Source organism: Netta rufina, assembly GCF_964035555.1.
Source record: "Netta rufina genome assembly, chromosome: 4".
Classification (NCBI taxonomy): domain Eukaryota; kingdom Metazoa; phylum Chordata; class Aves; order Anseriformes; family Anatidae; genus Netta; species Netta rufina.
Genome location: NC_140127.1, coordinates 68,485,156 through 68,504,119, shown reverse-complemented (window position 1 = coordinate 68,504,119; position 18,964 = coordinate 68,485,156). Strand labels below are relative to the sequence as shown.

General features: G+C 36.3%; 1 protein-coding gene across 1 annotated transcript in view; it reads right to left on the bottom strand.

The window, feature by feature from the left end:
* Nucleotides 1-18,964, bottom strand: part of POLN (DNA polymerase nu) — a gene marked incomplete at both ends in the record, with an annotated part of 92,100 nt that overhangs the window by 28,529 nt on the left and 44,607 nt on the right. Inside the window, one exon of the mRNA XM_084285764.1 lies at nt 2,021-2,103. Within this exon, the coding sequence (XP_084141890.1) occupies nt 2,021-2,103 (83 nt within the window). The remainder of the gene's footprint in view (nt 1-2,020; nt 2,104-18,964) is intronic.

Below are 18,964 nucleotides of genomic sequence, written 5' to 3'. Positions count from 1 at the left end.
CTCCTCAATTTCTGTAAAAAACAGAGTCCAAGTTGTGAGATGAAAGGGTTGGAAAAAGACATCCAGAATCAAAAAGCCTGTCAGCAGAGACAGAAAGGAATAATACCTTTTGGATAGGACATAAATGCACGATATATATTACATTATATCTAAGAGCACCTATAAGATAAGATAGAAAATCAAACAAGCAAACAAACAAAACGTAGGACAGTTTTCCAGAGTGTGAAAACATAATCTAGGAGCTACAGTTTAAAGACATTTATAAACCAAATAGTTCCAGTAAAAATAAAACATATATCAACATTAGTCATAAGAGGTTTAAAAGACAGATATATTTGTCAGCTGCACAGCAACACAAAGCAGCACTGTGTCTGCAAATAACAAGCTGAGAGGCGATGTTTCAAGGCACTAAAAGCATGGAATAGTTATTGTCACAGTAATACCGTCAAGAAGAATTATCTAGCGTTTTTGAAAGAGAAAGGATTTCAGCCACCTAAATGCCATCACTGTCAGTTTGATGTGCATTTCAGAACAATCCTGTACCATTTTGTTCTCTGTCATGCCAGGATCTCCACTGAGCTCCAGAAACACTAGTCTGGACAAGGTACTAAAATAAGAAATTCACATCTAGGATGACTCTTAGCCTTGAGGCCTGTGCATTTGTTTGACATCTAAGTAATTTTTTTTTTTACTTCTTTGGTCAGAAAATGACAAATCTATCTGTCAATGCACATATTGTTAATAGCTAGAAGACTGCTGTGGCTGCCTTAGAGAACTGCAACATCCATATGAAAGCCTGCTCTAAGGAAGCTGCTTTGGCAGGGCGGTCAGACCCGATGATCTCTTGAGGCCCGTTCCAACCCCTACAATTCTGTGATTTTGTGATATGTTGCAATATCCACATTATCCTTCTAAAGAACTACTGCTATACAGAACAAAGCATTACATAAAATAGTCAGAAAATTAAGCCACAGTATCAATAAGGAAGTCTGAAAAGTTCCAGGGAGATGCAGTTTCTGGGAAGCAAAAAAAAAGAGGACTGTACAACTATGTAAGATCACATTTCACGATGCAGGAGCACAGACCATGCTAAGCAGCTCCCAGCAGCGGACTAAAGCTTCCTTGAGACTTCCCCTTAAATTATGTGTGCCAGGGGAATTGGTAGCAACAGCCTGTGAGTTTTAGTGTTCTCCATTCTGTAATATCTTTCAAAACTGAAAATAGCACTATTTGCTTTTTTTTTGGTTTTCATTTAAACGCTTTGACATTCCTCTGTGTTCTGTATAATTCAGGACTTGAACATAGTGCCAGAACTAATTCTTTCTTTTACGGAAGTTTAAATTGTATTTTCTGCAGCTTTACAGAGTGATTGAGGCATAAGCAGATGAATATAACTGCTCAAAATTAAGCAAAAAGTTTGTAATACTGTTATCCATCTCTCTATCTGGTATATTTTTTAAAGTACTGACTCCTAGACATAGAGAGATTCTTTCTTTATTATACTGTTTTCTATCCTCCAAGATTATGGAAAAGACCTTGAAAATATAAACCAAGTGTAACTTAAAGCTAAGAAAACATTAAAAAATATTACTATTTACTACATGAAAGTAAGCATAATACAGGCAAGCTCCTCCAGAGGTCCCTTCTAACCTCAACATTTTGTGATTCTGTAAACATGCTTTGACACAACATCTGAATTCCTCTAATTTCACTGCAGTTACTCATCTCCATGCACATACTGACAGAATGCAGTTTCCTAAAAGTTATACTAATTTTAGATAAAGACAAATGCTTCAATTGCATCAGCAACAAATAAACACAAAATCAGAGTAATATTTATGTATGTCAATGTAGCTATATTACCTGGATAATTTTGATACAGAGTAGATTATTTAATAATACTTGATATAAATAACAATATAATACAAAATTTTATTCCTTTTCCTGAATTCAGCACACTTGCATAAATTACATATAAGGTAGGAATATACTGTAGCTGTTTATTTTGTAAGATGCTTACCTGCTCCATAAACTACTGAGTAAACTACACGCTTTGCTTGCTCTCTATCAGCTTGTTTCACTTCTTCACTTGGAATCCCTTTCCTAAATGAACAAAAAAAATAATATATTTTCAGTTAAAACTAATTTAAATTTTTATCCCCACAGGAAATGCAACTTCTTTAAAAATTTTGGGTGATAGTCTATAGTAAATGAAGCTCCTTAATCTTCATCTTGTCCTTTCCTTTGCTTTTAAATCAAATCCTTGGCTAGGAAAAGTCCTACTATTTTACTATTAGTTCTTTAGGGTGAAAAGTCTCCAGTACTGACCCATGAGAAAAGTTAAATCTCCCCAGCAACAGCATTTCTTCAAGACATAAAGTGTATTGAGACTCTGAACATAAGTCTGACCTAAAGCTAATTTAAACAAAGGTTGTATATCAAAAATAACGATTGATATACATGTAAGCATGTACCAAAACACTTACATGTCTTACAGAGCTCCACAATAGAGATACTTCAAAAAACAGCAGCACTAGCTGTTTCTTAACTGGAGAGCGTAGCTAGTTTACTGGCAGCAAAGCATTGCCCTTTCCACTCCCCATTCACTCACCAATTGATGTAAGCAGTCCTATGAAAGGGTTCGTGGATTTAGTAATTTGCAAATTAAAAGCTAGACCTCTGCAATGATCAAGTTTATGCCACCTATGCATTTTCTTATCTAAGTGTAGATTCAGAAAGAATAGTAAATTACTGACAACTGACAACATTGATGAATATTGATAATTGGTTTAAATAGGAGTGCATTGAGGGAAATCTAATCTGATCACACTCTGAAAAAAAATACCTACACAAACTGTCATTGGAACTTAGAGATTTACTGCTGGCAGAGATACCTGATTCACAAGGCACAGCTTGCAAATAAGTTTCCTCATGAGTATGTTCATGATGATGTGATTGCATTTTAAAATTCTGTTTGGTATGCTTTGTCATGAAAGCTTTCTGTTATGAAAGATGCTTTATCATGGAAGTTTGTCTGACAAGCTTTGAAAAAATGTTGTATTTCTGTATATCTTCTTAGAGTCTTTCACCATTATTTCACCATGATATTCAAACACCTAGAAAATCAACAGAGCCACAAATTTGTGCTTGGTTGGCCCATACACTGATTTTAGCCTAGCCTATGAAAAGTGCTGGTATAATTAGGCTCTGAAGAATGAACAGGTAGGCCTTGGGTGCAATCAGTGTTAAGTGTCCTTACAGAAATACAGATTTTTTTGAAGATGAAAAATAAAATTGAACACGATTTAAAACCTTCCTTGGGCAAATAGTCTTCAGTTTTGTAAAAGTTCACATTGTGACTTCGAGCAGTATAATTGCTTCAAAGATAAAAAAGACTTTTCTCTGTTCATTTTTAGGCTGAGACACAAAGAGCTAGATAATCTGATAGACAATGTTTTCAGTGTCAAGATTATTCCCACTTAAGTCAATCATTTTGGTAGTTGGAGGCTCTTATAATTTGCCTTCTCTGCTGTGCCAGGTGAAAAGGTCACGGCTCTTATGAATAAAACAGGCTGAGATTCCCAAATGTACCTGATTAAGATGACAGAGTGGCAATTGGAACTAATATGTGCAGAATTAGGAAACCAGACATCATCAAAGATTTCCTGAAGCAACTTCTGGCAGAAAGTCTGCAGGAATTTCCTGAAGGACCTGGCAGAAAGCTACACATATTCTTGGGAAAACATCTATCCAGAACCAGGAGGGAAAACAGAGTCTGGAGGGAAAACAGGAGTTCCCTAGAGAACAGAGAGTAGAGTCACCTGATGACCATTCTGGAATAAAGAACAAGGACTGAAGAATATATAAATTAGGGAAACTAAAAAATTTAATTCTGTTTTCTTATTAATGCATAATTCAAACTAGATGCCTAGAGAAAACAAGAGAGAGAATTAGAGCAACAGTTTTTACATGCAGACTTGCTTAAGTTTGAGATTAGAGACAACCGAGAGCCAAGGGGTGAGCAGGGGGTATGTTAGCTGCCAACCTCTCTGAAAAAGAAGGGCTATAACTGCAAGAATACAGTGGGCAAAAAGTCCTGGAGATCCGTAGAGGAACATGTAGACTAATCAGGTCATGGTACTGAGGAAGAAACTCAAGCTCAGAGCTTTGCTCTTGCTGGGTGGGACTGGTGGTTTTAGAGGAGCTTTAACAGTGCAAGACACCAGAACTTGGTAATGTGCACAGGAAAACCCAGTGTTAGGATTTTAAGGTTAATTTTGCATCATCCAAACTTCAAGCTGTAGGGGCCTATAGAGAAAAACAGAAACAGACTTTGTTGTAATCATGATAGGCAGTACCAGGAGAAGAATCCTGTTTTGATTGTAAGCAATCACAAGAAAACCTTGTCTGAGACAGTTAATGGTGCAAATGGACCCACATCGTGCGATTACAGCAAGCATGACAGCCACTTCACGTTTCCTCATCTTCAGTTATTTAAGAAATATATGAGAAGCAGGTAACATTTCTAGAGCATTGTGACAAATTTTTCATTTACTAAAATGCTAAATACAAAGTGGCTAGTCTACACATCCTTGTATGTCAGAGGGGGAAATGTGAGCACTCAGCAGAGAGGCATTCAATCTAGCACCCTCGATATGTGCAAATGTATGTATCCCACTCAAGAATCCTGAATAATAAAAGATGATAAAAGAAATTGCCATATAAATCACAAGTGCTCGAGCAAATAGAAGTCATTAATCAATACTATTCCTTTTTTTCTAATAATGATTTTTTTCCTGTTTATATTAACAATGATTGGTTTCTACCTGTGATGTTTGATTCCTTCTGTAATAGAGTGGTACTCCTGCAGTTTGAGCAGAAGACTATTCCTTTGAATAACAAAATAGCATTAGGGGGTCAATTTCTCATCCATGCAGTAGCCATGCTAGAAATCCTCACTGGGCTTTCTTCTTGAGCCTATTTCCTCTACAAATACATTTATTTTCACAAGAACCTCTTCTATGAAGAAAGGCTGAGAGAGCTGGCGATGTTCAGCCTGGAGAAGAGAAGGCTCCAGGGAGACCTCACTGTGGCCTTTCAATACTTAAAGGGATCTTACAAAAAGGATGGAGCAGGACTCTTTACTCAGGCAGATAATGATAGACAAGGGGGAGCAGTCTTAAACTAAAAGAGGATAGATTTAGATTAGGCGTTAGGAAGAAATTCTTCACTGTGAGGGGGGTGAGGCACTGGCTAAGGCTGCCCAGAGAAGCTGTGGATGCCCCATCCCTGGAGGTGCCCAAGACCAGGCTGGATGGGGCTTTGGGCAGCCTGGGCTGGTGGGAGGTGTCCCTACCCATGGCAGGGGGTTAGAACTAGATGATCTCTAAGGTCCCTTCCAATCCAAGCCATTCTATGATTCTATAACACATTAATTGATGTCCTACTTATAAAAAGCTATTATGTCCCTCTTTTAATAAGCTATTTGGTCAAGCTCTTCATTAATATGATAATCTTCAAATTCTTCCTGACTTGCCATCTCCAAATGTGCAGTATTTCACCTCTTGTGTGCCTGCACTCTTACATTCCTGTCCTTGGTGCATACTTATTTCGGTCTACTTCCACAATTCCGATTTGCTTGTCCTTTGCCTTCCTTTGTTTAGTACTGCTTTGCAAGTACTTTGCTTTATAGTACATTACTTGATACACATCTGTTAGGTGAAATAAAGAATGGGCTTCTGTGCTGGAAGACACTTATCAAGTGCAGGTTAACAGATCTCATTATTCTTGGAAGGAGTTATCAGAGCTGAACAACCAGGAAAGGTCTGCGAAGACAGCAAAATAGCAGCATAGAAAGTTATAGAAAATCTGACAAATGTGGTCAGAGTAGAGATATACAAGCTCTCTAAAGAGATGGTTCTACTATGAAGTAGGTTATATCCCAAAAAGGGAATAGCTGCCTGGAAAAGGAAAAAATAATAATAAAAATGATAAATATAAATGATAAATGATAAAATGATAAAAATAATAAAAAGAGCATTCCAAAGACTTTCTGCTGAATTGTCTTAAAACTTATGAGCACCAAGTTTCTTTATACCCAAGAAAAATATGGCAATCTTATTTGTGATTAAAAAAAAAAGAAAAGCTTAGCTACAAACCAGAATCAGAATAATATATTTATTACAAAGTAGAGAACAAGATGGAATTATTTTTAAACTGCACAGAATATTATAAAGAAACAATAAATGCAAATTTTAGTATACAGAAATTAGCACAGAGCACAAAGTAGTTGAAAACATGCAGAAAAAAAAAATCCAGGAATGCCACAGGACACAAAAATTGAGCAATAGCAAAATAAAACTTTGAGAACAGGTAGAAATGGAAGGAAACCAGCCTTAAAAGAATGCGATAAGACATTTCAGTATTTCTGGGAAACGTTGCATTGTGACGGAAGTCGTCTGTTTATGTACAGGACAAGGCAGAACAAACTTCTCCAACACAATATCTGGCAGACATGCATTGCCTTGTTCTGCATTACATTACACCAAGCTAGGCTCAGTCATAACAGCCACAAAACTTTGGCTGCTCTCCTGTTATCTGTCAATTAATCCAAGTCCTAGCTGGGATTTGATGCAGGAAAGGAGCTGGAGTGCCCTTAAATTCATTTTATACATGGTCATTAACGTCCAATAAATGACTGAATATACAAGTGAATACACAGTCATTCATCTGGCTGCTCCTTTACACTTGCTGTTGTTGTTTTAATTTCTTCAGTGGAGTATATAAATCTGCCATTTTTAATCACTGTTGCTATGAAATAGTGGTGAGGGCTATATATTTTGTAAGGTTGTGCCTGGAACTTTGCTGGCATATGAAACTGGTACAGGCAAATTACATAATTAGTGGCAACTGCTCCCTTTTATCGTGATAACACCACTGGATATATCATCTTGGAGGAAAATTTGGAAAGCTTAATTTTTAAGTGACATTGGCAAGCAGAATATATACCACAATATATTTGGGCATCCCAACCATATGGAAGAGATTAGTTCCACTATAACCTAGCCTGCTCACCATTAATGCAGTGTGCGAGAGTAGGAGATCTTTCTGAAAGTTACCATTCCATGACCAGTGGAAAATACTGACAAGGCTCAGGCATGAGTTGTCTCAGACATTTTTAAACAATGCGTGGAAGAGATCTTGGAGTGACTTTTATGTGGCTAATTTCTGTTACAATACAGAGAATAGGTGGGGAACCAGTCTCCTCAAAGCCACTGTCATTTCATAATAGACTATTACTTTTGCCTTGCATGATAAGCAAGAGCTAGGAATAAAGTATGTGCACTCAGCCTAAGTATTTTATCATACACAGTTTTAATGTACAGTTTGATGTACAATGTTTACTGAAAACCACATACATAACCTATGAAAGCCATATAGATATAGATATAGATATAGATATAGATATAGATATAGATATAGATTCTCTAACTAGAAGGCATTTACACAACTGTGTTCTAAACAAAAAGTAGCTAGTTTGTCTTCCTCATAAGAAGAGCACAGAGACGTCAGGATGAAAAATGAAACCTGCCTAGACTGCCCAGAAGAGTGGCAATAAAGGCAAGATACTTTTCTAAAATAGCAAAGAAACATCTACAAGGAAATGCAGACTAACTTCTTGACAGGGGAAACAGCAGGTGAAATAGGTAACAGAAAAAAAAAAAAAAAAAAGACCTTTCTGATATAGCCCTAGTATATATTTATTAAGTAGTTTTTTTCTTTTAAATATTCTCCTATTTCTGTCATTTCCAAACACTTTTTATATCTGAATCGGATGTTGTGCTCAATGCCTGTATTTGCATTTTCATCTTGATGTGATCTGCATTAGTGAGATATGAGATTTTGGAATAACACAGAGAAGCTTCTCACCCAAGGATATGCTCCAATCAACGAGTCAATAACAACATCAAATTTCTCACATATCCTCCTTTTCATCTAGAGGATAATATAGAGACTCCTCACTTAACCTATACTCATTCCCACCCTGGCACGGGGACAGAAGAGATGTCTTGCAGTGGCTGTTGCTCATATTGGTGAACCTCTGGTATGCATTTTCCTTGTAAATATGGGAACATACTTAAAGATGGGAGGGGGTCAAAACCTCCCAATCAGGGAGCTTAAATTTGTATTAAAAATGTGTATTAAAAAATAAAATTTGTATTCTTTTTCATTTAGAGGTTTTTATAAAAGCTTTCACTTCAGCTAGTTGTGTTCATCTTCTGTGAATAAAAGACTACAGGACGCTTCTCTGAAAGAAACACTACAGGACAGTCAGCTTGATACCATCCTTCCTATACCATAGCCGTTTTTTTCTGCCACGTTTTTGTCATTGTATCTCTTTTCCCCTTTGCATGCTACTCCACCAAACTGATTTTTAATTTATGCCCTTTTAGCACCAGGAGAAGCTTTACAACCCCTATAAAACTCTTTTTCAAGACTCCATAAGCACTTTATGATTTTAAAAGCCCTTCCAATGGTTAATTATAAAATAATTTATTTTGTCTGAGTAGCCTCTGTAGTCCATTGCATGAAGATTTATTTCATTAGTCCTAAACCTTCTGAAAAAGACCATGATGTTTAGCTTTCAAGCACTTTACAGAAGATAAAGACATATCTTTATAGTTTGCTCTGTGGGCCAGAAGTCTTCTGTTGCTACATTTTAAAGTACCAGGGAACCAGATAAAGAGATTGCAACAAGGTCATGTCATAAATTATACCTATCGTCAGCAACAATTTGTTGAAGGATTCATCTGGGAGTAAAGTGATCCATTATCTTTACTAGGATATTTACCTGCATGTTAATCTCCCAGGTACAGAGGAGGTATGTTAGGCAGCAATTATTTTCAGTGCCCTTGACAAAAAAAAAAAAAAGGTCAGAGATTTCTCTTTAAAAGGGTACAATTCTGGACTTCATTCAGAGAGATCAGAAAGTGCCTGATACTAAATTGAGGTTCTTGAGAAAGGACACCCTACCCTGGAACCTTCATCTTTTCTCTCCTTCACTCCTGCAGGAACACAAAAGTGCTTTTCTCTCACAATTGTAGTTCTTTCTTACACCACCAGTTTCCCAGACAGGTGATGTTTATTTCTGAGATGTGATTGTTGAAAGAATTAATCTGCTAGAGGACATTCTCATGTCAGAGTCTTCAGCTTTAAAAGCAGAGAATAAAAGTAAGTCATTAACTGGGTGAATGTCAGTGGTGATGGTCACCATCACTGAAAGAACAATGAAATGAAAACAGTTTACAAGGGCCATACAAGATAGGATGACAAAACTCATCAGATACCACTTGTTTTAAACTACATGTCAGGGATCAACCTCAAATTAATGCTCTTAGAGTTCTTTCTTCACTTCTCAAGCTTTTCCATAAGAAGCTTTAAATAGTTAAGGAATGGAAACCATGTTGGGAGACGGTACAGGTAGCGGTAGCAAAGTATCAAATAATTACCAGTACTGGCCCAGGCAGAAGTCTCATGTCTTTATAAAGAAATAGAGTTTCGGAACAGCCTTAGCCAAATACCAGAAGAGTGAAACAGCAGGAAACAAAGTTCTTAGTAGACAACAAGAAGATGATGTAACTGCAATTAGTTGCCCCATCAAACCACCAGCAAACAATGTACAAGTTGCTCAGGAAGAACAAGGAGGGGTATGTCACACTACATCAAAATGAGTATGCACAGTTAAGAAAAAGGTAAGCAGCAGACATTTAAAGATCTTAATAGCCAAAGAAAAGAGGAAGAATTCAATGATGATATATATGAGGATTTTCTGCAGAGAAGGATGAGATAATGAATAATCCTTTTCTTTCAGTCTTCACTGAAAATACCTCTGGTAGCTTAAATTCTATTATGCTTATAATCACATTGAATTAAAGACAAAACTAAAACTTCACTATGAGTTGTTTTTAAAAATAATTGGTAGGTTTGAAACCAAAGCTTCAAAAGTGTAGAAGTCTTAACTTCTGCAAAGAGGTGTCTGGACACTTCCTGTTACACCTAGATCAACCACGAAAGATTCCTCAGTTCTCAAAGGTGATATGACATATAATACAATACTGTTTTGCACAAGCTTTACTTGCTTTCTTTGGCACATAATAGCTAGATTCACAGTACTATTGTGCAAAATGCACCCATTACTTCATCAATTTTCCATATTCTAAAAATTCCATCAATGAATATCTAATTACTTTTGTTGGATTCAATCCTAAAAATGATTTGCTTATAAACTGTGTCAAAACGTGCTCTAGCACCTCAAAACATTTTGAAAATAGTGTGGATCTGTAAGACCTGCCTTTGCATTCTTGATTTCATCAAGATTTAGCTTGAAAATCAAGTTAAAGTTAATTGAGTTAAATGAAATAAACCAAAACATCTCATTAAGATCTGGAGTGTGCTCACAAAATGCAGTATTTTATCAAAACCACTGTAGATGAAAATGCCTCTTTGAAGATAACTCTTCGTATACAAGAAATCCTCTTCATGAAGTTACCAAAGCCAAGCATTGTCAAACACCGCGAAACAACTGAGGACTGCCCTATCTCCCCAGAGCTTGATCTTTCACACTAGTTTCTGTTAGTTGTGGTGATGAAAACTCTAAAGCTTTGTTTTTCAGTTATTCTAGACTGCTAAGAAACCATCTGATGTGCAATAATAATAAGCTTCCAATCTGATATAAAATTAAGCTGTCTGGTTAAGCTTGCAGTTAACGACCTGGTTTGTTTAAAGTGATTGTTTAACTCTTCTAAAAAACAAAACCCATTATGCTTCCTGAAGACTTTATTCCCTCTCCCTTATTATTTGTTAGTCTAAACAAATGTCACAGCTGTACTTCTCCAAGGGACTGTAAACCAAAAGGTGAAATTTTCATAAGTTAAGACTCAGACTGTCTGCAAGGGTACAAGGCAAGTCCAATGTTAAATTTGATTAATATCAACTCTTGCAAATAAGCTTTCAAAACAGAAATTGCTGTGCTGCAAACGTAAAACTGTTAAAATAGTCCACACTGATGCCCATGAGGTTTTCAACATAGAGCTTAAAATGTTTTAAAACTCTGATTTGAGAAGGCATACCGAACCTCCTCCTTTTTACCAGATTTCAGGGGTGGCAGAAGGAACAGGACACGTTAGGAGGGGGATAAAGTGGCAGCAAATTAAACTGCTGCATGAATGCTTTGAAAAAACACATTATAATAATTGAATACCACAAGTCAAAATCTTTATCTATCTCCTGTATCTCAACATAAAAGTTCATATATATTTATGTACATGTGTATATATATATGTCTACATGTATTTATACCCCAGTTTGTGGAGGCTGTGCTGCCTAACATAGGTATTCCAAAGGCAAACCAAATATTATTACAGCTATCACGAAGATTGTATTTGAAAATGACACAGTTTTCAAGTGTTCCCTGTCAAAATCTTTTGAGTATGATTTCTTTTATTATGCAAAAATCTAACAGTTACAAGCATTCATCAATAAACAGACATTTCCACAAATGATGTCTGTTGTGAGAGGAATGAAAATCTCAAACTAGAATTAATGCTTTTTGCCTAATGCAAACAAGCCTGATTTTAAATAATGACACTTCTTCAGAACAATGATTTAATCTGGTAGTCTTACAGAAATTTAGGTAAAAATGATGAATTTTATCATTAATGATATTCCAGAGATACAAACTGAGGATTCAATTACAGCTGATTTCACAATGATTTCAAGTAGGTATAAGAGACTGCCTAATCCCAAAGCAAGTGTAATAATAGCACAGAAAAGAGAAACTCAAATGCAATATGCAGAGAACTCGGAGCTTGTCTTTCAAGATACTCCACAACAAATTGTCCTCCAATATACCACACAGGAACAAAATTAGATAGCACATTGACACCATTTCACCCCCTCTAGCCTTTAGTAATTGCAAAGCTATCCCTACACAGCTAGAGAAATACACCCTTTCACAGTGTCTAAATAATAATAATAATTAAAAAGACTACTGCTTTTCTGCAAAGTTATTTTATTTGAAAATTAGAATTATTAAAGCATACACTTTTTGCATAAAGTAGGAGGTGAACAATTAGAAACAGAGAAAAATGTAGTATTTGACCATGGAATGACAAGGAAACAGTATGGTTTGGCTATGGAAAGACAAATGCAATTTCAGTATGTGACAAGTGGGTTATTTCCAAACATGACAGGGCAATACTAGTTCTGCTGTACAATGTACTGGTGAGATTTTATCCGGGTAGTTAACTTAATTTGGTCACCATGTTCAAGAAACATTAATTTGAAACAGGTATGGAGATAGGCTATCTGAATATTGAATAGCAAAAAAATCAACCATATGAAAGGAGACACTGACTATCTCAACATAAAGAAATTAAACCTGTCCATAAATAACCTGCAGCAGTGGGGCTATGTGGAAAACAACATCACCCATCCATAGCTCAAAAATCTCTTACCATCCGAACATGGTGCTGCATCCAGCAGCCTGGTGGAAATAATCTCTGGCCCTTGCTAATTCAGGAATTGTGCCCAGGAGCTGTTTGGTCCAGAGCCACAACCACAACAGCAACCAATTCAGCAATGCAGGTATTGAGTGCCAGCAACCAGGAACATTCCCTGGCACTAAACTTACCAGAATAAAGGTAGCCTCTCAAGTCATGATTTCGTGAATTCATCATTCAGCTAGCCCAGTTTAATGACCAGAATTAACTTGCGTTTCTTGACCATGACACAAATATACCAGAGGCTGTATTGTGGCACAGAGATTTCAGAGCTCGCCTAAAAAGCTAGCTATGCTAACTGAAGCAGCTTAGGGAGTCGGTCAGTGCCACAGAGTCTCATTTTCCTTGCCAAGAGGAAATACAGATTAACTTGCATGGAATTCCATGTAGTCATAACTAGCTGCTCCTAACACTAGTTCATTAAGTTATTTTGATGACAAATACCCTAAAAAAAAAGTGTCTAGTTTCCTTAAAGAATGAGGGCTGAGAACACAATTGATTGCCTTCCTGAAGTAGTTATGCAAAGCAAACTCTGGGCATGCAAGGAGAGCTAATAAAGCTAATGGACAATGTTGGCAAGAATAATTTATCTAGATAAACTGTAGGAATAAATAAGGTAGAAAGTAAAAGGAGATTTCAAGCCAGAAGAGGAATGGGGAATTCAACAGCTTCCAGTAGAATTATCTAGGCTAAAACGAGTTCTAAGTTGAGGCCCCACCAATCTATGGAAGAGAGTTTATGACATTATCACCTGCAAGAGTTTTTATGGCTAATAAGTTCCTTCTAGTTTCATACTCCTGTGTAAGAGCAGGCATATTTTTACCAAGTGTAAAGCATTATCTAGCAGCATAAGAAACTGCCTTACTTCTTCCTAGAGCTTCTCTTCTGAATGCTTCTCTATTTCTTAATAACTACTGTCACTTTGTCAGCATCTTTTCCTACCATTACATTTATTTGCACAGAAATTCAATCTGCCACTGTAGTATATCATAGATGTTAAAAATTTCTGAAGTACAACCTGAAGAAATCTGCAATACTACAGCTGCAGGAGCTGCAGGTTACAGCCTCACTCACACTAATTTTAGAAAATAAGTTATTATTAAACACCAGATTAATAATGAGTAGTGTCTCAACAATTAGACTTGCTGCTACAGCATACCTGCCCCTGAACGTGATTTGAGTCGGAAGAGCCTGCCTTCCCATATAAACTGAATTTGTGCCTGAACATCATGTATAAAGCAAATTCCTCATTCCTCTCCCTTTATCAGTAATACCGTGAATAAGAAAAGAATGATACAATATACAAAGTAAGAGCTATTTTGGATATTAATCAGAAGAGAAGTGATACATAAACAATGAGATGATGGGTAAGTACTAATAATTATTCAGTTTTAAATACTGCAACAATCATTTCTTCAGAGTCTATTCCAGTAAAAGAAAAATAAAAGCAGAAGCCTTGAAACTAATTAGAAATGATAACGTTATTACAAAGCTGGATAATCCAATGCTAATGAAAGAAATTAACCCTTTGTGAGTCATCTGGCAGCTAGCACTGAGTTCCAAACCTTGGGATTTAGGATGAATCAATACTGGCTGAGTTACACAGCCAGACTGCAGAGCTGGAAGACTACAACACAGTCATGCATTTCTGAATGGAGACTCCAGCAGAGAGATTCAGCTACACATATTTAAGGTGAGTGCCATATAATACACATGAAAACTTTTCTCCACTCTCTTCAAAAGCAAGATTCTAGGAGTTACCCCAAGGACTCCATGGCAAGGCTATGATCATAATTTGTCTGATTTGTCTTAATACTGCAAAACAGTTTCATGATTTTATATGTGCTCAATGGCACAGAGAGTGACTACACTTCAAATCAAAACAAAACAAAAAAAGATTTTATTATTTTCCAATGTATGAATTGAAAAGAGTTAATACAAATTCATTTTAGACTTGACATTAAGCTCATAAAAAGTGGGAAAAGGAATCCGAGAAATTGCATGTCTTAATTTCTGGTTAGATGAATACTAAATAGTCCGGATTACCCAAAAATTACTTAAACAAAGATGGAGTCCTAAGAGTCCTGAGCTAGTATATCTCATTATTTAGACAACAAACACAAATTGAGAGAGCCATAGCTGGGGGAAAACAGAGTTGCATAACCTCATGGATGCATCTTGTAACCGTATGTCTGCTTATGGGGTTGGGAGGAAAGGTAAAGCTCTTCCCATCTCCTCAGCAGAAGTCCACCTGGATAAACATGATTATCTCATTACTCTTTAATAAACTAACAAAAACCCAGGTGACATGTCTTGATTAACAAAGGCTTTTTCAAGGGTTTGCTGACATTTTTTTCATAAAATTAAAATAGAAACACAAATAAGAAGCATTAGGACAATGCTCTTGACATATGGTTTAATTTTAAAGTAGTCCTGTGTGGAGTAAGGAGTTGGACTCAATGATCCTTTTGGGTCACTTCCAACTGGGGATATTTTCTGATTTTAATCATATCTTGTTTGAAAAGCATCTAGCTACAGATGTGGCTTTTGCCTCTCATAAATCCATTTATTTCATTCAAGTTTTACCGGCCTCTCTTGTGATTTAGTATTAGCCTTGAATTGAAGTGGTAGAGTTAGGACTAATCTTTAAAGTTTTTTTTTCGTCTGAAGCTTGATGTTTGCAGTTTTAAGTAACAATAACTTGAGGGAGTAGGCAGCTCAACTTAATTCAATGTTTGCTACACCATACATTTATATAAAGTAACAAAAAAAAGTCAGTGTTTTGCTAAGGATGAATGTTGATTCATCCTTACAATCTATTTGATAAAAAAAAAAAAAAAAAGTGTGCTTGAAACAAGATTGTATAAAACAGGAATGAGCAAGTGTATATATATTTAGTCTGCCTACCACCAAACATTTGTGCATACTCGACCTTATCTTCTTCAAACAGACCCAGTACACTATCTTTTTGTATAATTCAACCCCTGATGACTTATTTTGATTTATTTCAGGAATATCCAAAATCCCTCTGCTTATTTCCTGTGTTCTTCACAACTCAGCAGGGTATCAACAGATAGAACTATTGTCAGTAAGGATCCTGAATTTCCAAGCAGCTGGAAAAACAAAATTCACCTGTTTCGCTATAGTTCTTGATGGACCCAATGCACAACAGTCTGGCTGACATTGACATTAATAGAAATAATCAGTTCCTTGAGTCCCCTGCTTGGCAGACTGTAATTAAATAAATTTTCCCCACTTCCTGAAGGAAGACAGTCTCTAAAGAACAAAACAAAACTTTCTGCACTGTGGTCTTTTTATTCAGATCTAGTTGAACTTAAAACACAAAAGCCCACAACTTTTGTCCTTCCAATATCCAACTAGTTCTGTGCTTTGCTTTTTTCTAGGCTTTTCCTTGAGTCAAATCCAAAATTAGCATGTCCTTCTCTTACCAAAATGATTTGCTATATATTACCAACATCCTACACACACATCAGCTGAGGAAACATGGACTTTTATATCCAGCACATTTTGTTAACAGCCTGCAGTTCCCGAGATTATTGGAAATTAAGTGTTCAAGTTCCTCTGACTCTGGCACAGATTATATAATGTCAACGAAAGGCTTTTCCATATCTTCAAGTGTCAGCCAACCTCACCTACACTATAAAAATGGAAAGGAATCTTTCTCAGAATGATTAGAGCTGAATAATTTTATAAATCCCTTGGTATTCTATAATAGATACACATATTCTTATTTCAGGTATTAGCTACCAGTGCTACAAAGAAATAATGAGACAATGTCCTCTTATTCTGCAGCCGTTCTTGAGCTCCCTGCAAGCCACATAAGTAGAATGATAATTATGTCTAGTACTAGAAGATAACGTCAATACCTAGAAGGGCATCTATTCATGCTGTTCTCCACCACCACAAGTAAAGCAACAACATGAGGAAGCAGACGGATAAATGAGAGAGAAGTGAATATTTTGTGGTGTCCAATTAACAAAACTCGTGCCAAACTGAAGCAGGAGCAGCTAGACCACTATCAAGCTGCCCAGCCTTCTTTCAAGCATTGCCTTGAGCACAAGCATTGTACGCAACTGACTGTCACAAATCCTCCTCCTTTTTTTTTTTTTTTTTCCTTTGGTACAAAGTACATATCACCCTGAAAGAGTATCCACCAATTACCTTGTTATGTTAATTCACCATCAGTAGTTAACGTGTACAGGGTAAATTATAGTTTAGAGGTAGAAATTAATAGTTTAAAGAGAATGTCTGTTTTAACACTGGAATGGTGGCAGTTATCAGATTATTGGGATAATTATCTTTTAATACACAGTACATCTGTGTATTGAACAGTATTAGAGATATTCCTCTACTACATGGTACTACAGAAATATAGTTATAGTACTACATGGTAGTTATAGTAGTATATGGGACTATAGAAATATAGATATATATTAGCTGCAGAATATAAGGAAAATTCATTCCACATAAGTAAATTTTTATATGTTCTACAATTCCAATACAATTGGAAAGTATATGAAAAGAGTTATGGAATACAACACAAAATACTAATTCACAACTGTCCAACAATCTTATCTATAATGGGATGATTTCTGAGGCAGAGATTAACATGGATTTCATTATGCTGGAGCTACATCAGCTGAAGTGACAACCTATGACACATCAGAGAAGATGCCTAGATCATTTATCTCTGTGTGAAAAAGTTTATGCACAGGGACATCTTTCTACTTCCAAAGAAATGAAAACATGCATTTTACAGTAGTAACAAATTTGTGCTCACAATTAGATCATAATGTAGACAATTTATTAAGAAGCCTTCTGAATCGCTCCCCTTTTCAGGTAGTAAGTATAACTTCTACGAAGGTCTATGTACCTTGAAAAGACATCTAATAATGTTTCTAGTTTCAATTTGCATTGATTTCACCTCAGAAAGATATTGTGGTCAACAGAATGTTCCTAGTTTCACATACTTACATTCTTCCTAGAGCCTACAAATTAGCTGGATATTCCCATAACTAAATTTCCAAATGTGAAAGTGCTAGAGTTTCACTTCAATACATTCGTAACTAATTTACTTATAAGGTCTTTTTCTCTGAAGCTCTTTATTTAAGAGGATATATAGTCTAGATGTTTTCACATCTTAGTTCACAGTTACCATATAGAAAGGGCAAAATATTTCCATAAATCTTGTAGGACATTTACGAGAAATAGATTTAAGTAGAAACTAAAAAGATGAGAGGTTGCAAACGTATCTGTAATATCTGGTTGGTGCCTTAGGAATCACTCGCTAGATAAAAGCATGGCCCTGTAATGATTTTCTACAGACTAGAACATAAAGCAAATCTCTGAAGCTCTACCCACTTAGTTTTAGGGACTTGCCTTGGGATGATGCTCACCTCAGAGCGGTAACACTACATTCATTTTTTGAATGAATGGTACACGGTCAGGGTGGAAGTCCATCTCTCACACATCTGTACTGGCAATTGCATAAGGAACTGTGATACCTAGACCAAATCTGAGAAATGGATGTGGATGCCTACATCCAAATCTATGAATGAACCCATTTGACACCACTAAGTGGCCCCTGAAACCTGGATATTCCTGAATTCTTGGCACACCTCAGGGAACACTTCTTTCTGAAATTCTGCATTGTGTACATGTTCATCATAGACCCACTCTGAGCACACCTGACATCTACTTTGATGCCTGTAGGAGCCAATCTAGGAGATGTAATCCGATTGCAGCATTATTTACACACAGTTTCTGTCTATAATATGTTTTTATTTTTAATTATTATTATTTCATAGTATAGGTGGAGGGGAATACCACCCTGAAATATTTTTCAGGGTACTAAGGGCCAGCAACTCAGTTCTCTCTTCACTTGGTAGGATTCACAGACAACTCTTCCTCCCAGTGACATGTAGTTAAAGCATGGTCTAATTTCCAGGCCTCACAAATCCAACTTAGATATTGAATCATAAGGCCATAAAAACATGGTTCTGAGACAGAATGAAAAGCCACCTCAGCTATCCTTGGAAATATCTGATTGACTCATTCCTTCTAGTGATAGATATTCCACTGTCTCCATAAGTAAACCATCTCCATATTTATTTACTTTTTCTATTAAAAATCTTTATCAATGTTAACCAAAACATCTCTTACCACAGTGTAAGCTCATTCATTATGCTTTGTTCACTCTCTGCAACAACTTTGATATATTTGAAGATTTTTATCATATTTCTCTTAAAGCCTATCTTTTCTCAGCTGAACAAATCCAATTATTTCAACTTTACAGTCTTTGCTCAACAGAATCTCAGCTGCAACAAGTAGCACAGAGTGGAGAAGCTTTCAGACACAGTCTAACTTTGCTCTGTATCTTCCTG